Consider the following 2,500-nt stretch of genomic DNA (forward strand, 5'->3'; position numbering starts at 1 on the left):
AAGATTTCTCGATGGAACCGCATTTGTACGACTCATAAATAATAAAAAGAGTTCTGGCACTTGAGTTTGTTTTCAAGGATATTTCCATCTTCAACTAACTCTTAAAACATTCAAGTAGTGGAACATTCCAAAGTTGAGTCGTACACGAGGTCAAAACAAAAAAAATTGTTTCTGGTCAGGACATTTTGCCTAAAGTGGTGTGATGATGCAAATTTTTTAAATTCTTTTTATTATTTTTTCTATTCTCAAAAAACCTGTACTAAATCTACTATTTATGACAGTTGCTGTTCTTTTTATTTAGTACTTTAGACAGTGGGTATGTAAGGCAGATGTCATTTGCTTGTTTATTGTTGGCTCTGCAGTTGTCTTCACTGAAGTTATTTTTGTGTTTCCCCATGGATCTGCAGAGTGCATGGGCTGGACAAACACGAAAAAACTAACGCGAGGGTATTTAAGTGATGCGCGCACTGACCACAAACAATTCTTTTTTTTTGCCTGATATAGCACACACAGTAAATTGATCATGGTATGCAGTATTTTAGTATGTTACCATGGTAACTTGATAGTACTTACTCAAAATAATAAATTGTAGGAAATCCTGTGATATTAAATGTTTGTCTGCTGCCATAGTTTTCTGGTTTATCAACGTCCATACCTGCCAAGATCTGAAGAAAAAAATAAAGAAAAGAATTAATTAATTACGTATATCTGTAGTATGCGCTATGATTTTTGCATTTTAGTTTTTCAGCAAAATAAGTGAAAATAAATCATTAGTGAAAATGTCCACGTTTACTTGCAATCCTGACTGAGCATGCTCAGATGCAAAGGACTATGGTATTATCTGTGGTTATCGTAATACCTAATCTGGCACTATCGTTAGAATAAACCTCCCACAATGGTCAGGGTGACTATGAATTGATTATTTGTGGTTACAAACAATGTAACATTATTGTTTACACTACTAATTGATTAGTATTTATTATCCCATTTCCCATGATGCAACATTCAACATGGCGGGTTTGCAAGTTCCCTGTTCTCCAACACGATATAGTAATACTTACTGCATCTCCTTTGAGTTCTGTGGCTGCTGAAGCAAATTCTGGTTTAAGTCTTTTACAGTGTCCACACCCTGTGAAATTAAAAACACAAATAATTCAGATATAGTCACAAATAAACAGATTTAGGAAGAGTGGCAAATAGAATACTCGACTGGCTCTGCTGTCACATATTACTGTTTGTGCTCTGTAGATGATGACTAATTTGAGCTCTACTCTACATTAAGCGAAGGAATAGCCTGTTTATAGCACTGAATGACACTCTGATAGCACTCATCTTATTGAGCTTCTCCAGCCAACCATAGCATGTTGATAATTATGTTTTGAAAATTGGCGTAGTTATGTGCCCCCCCCCCCCCCTCCCACAAAGCCATTAGCAGAATACCTACACAGCTGATATAGTTCCAGTGGACAATGACAATTTACCTTTATTCAGCTTTTCCTGCTAACTAGCAAGTTGATAATTACAGTTGAAAACTGACACTGTTAGCCACCCAAATCCCCAGTGCCAACCCAACCAGTGTCTCATTACATATAATTAACAAGTCTTCTACATTGTCAAAGACATAGCCCCCAATGCTAATTTTGGGGGCTAATAATCGTCATTAGCTGAAATCTTTCTGTATTTACCAAACACAAATATTTCATAATACTGAGAAAAAAATCAAAGGGACACACGCTGAGTTTAAACATGTTTAGGCGTAGTTTTTGCTGCATAATTATCTAAAAGGTACTCACAGTATTGTACTTATTGAAGCATACTTAACCATAACTTTTGACTGAACTCAAACCTGGTATTCAAATATAACAAATAAATGATCCGATGACGTAATTTATTAGATGTATCTGGCACTGTTCCAACAATGTCAGAAGACAATTGTACCATCATAGAAGGCATGCCACGTAATTAACACTATACTAGAATAGTTTAACCAAGGTTTTATGTAAGCATTTTCACTTTGAGTAAAAAGTTTATAAACTCATTTTGCGTCACTTTATATCAAAATCTTTTTCATCCATATACTTACAGGGTGCATAAAACATCAATAAAACAGGTTTTTTCTCTTTCTGAAGTAATTTTCGAAGTTCCTACAAAAAAGAATTATGGAAATTAACATTTAAAAAAAAACCGACTTCGATAAATTCTCTTTTAACTAAGTTGAAAAAAGAATACACTTTGTGAAGATGATTCCCTTTGAATGTGTTTCCAAGTTTCACAAGTTTTGAGAATATTTTTTATTTATCTTAACTTGCTTGTAGTATAAACAAAATCGTAGAAGCAAACAACGTGATAGAAATAGCGAAATTTATGTGATCAAATTTGTTGATAGAAATAGCATTCAAAATATATTATAATTTTGAGAAAGGTTTTCTTTGAATCCAAAAAACTTACTACATACTGTTCAAGTTTCAGAAGTTTTTGTAAAAGTTTTTGTGTTTGTCTA

The 2,500-nt window shown here is 33.7% G+C and overlaps 1 protein-coding gene across 1 annotated transcript in view; it reads right to left on the reverse strand.

The window, feature by feature from the left end:
- The window catches only part of LOC144450170 (protein disulfide-isomerase A5-like), a 24,764-nt gene that overhangs the window by 13,774 nt on the left and 8,490 nt on the right, over positions 1–2,500 (reverse strand). Inside the window, exons 7-9 of the mRNA XM_078140745.1 lie at positions 2,084–2,144; positions 1,062–1,129; positions 574–665 (exon numbers count right to left, since the gene is read on the reverse strand). Coding sequence (XP_077996871.1) covers positions 574–665; positions 1,062–1,129; positions 2,084–2,144 — 221 coding nt within the window. The remainder of the gene's footprint in view (positions 1–573; positions 666–1,061; positions 1,130–2,083; positions 2,145–2,500) is intronic.

This window comes from Glandiceps talaboti, chromosome 19 (genome assembly GCF_964340395.1).
Source record: "Glandiceps talaboti chromosome 19, keGlaTala1.1, whole genome shotgun sequence".
Lineage (NCBI taxonomy): Eukaryota > Metazoa > Hemichordata > Enteropneusta > Spengelidae > Glandiceps > Glandiceps talaboti.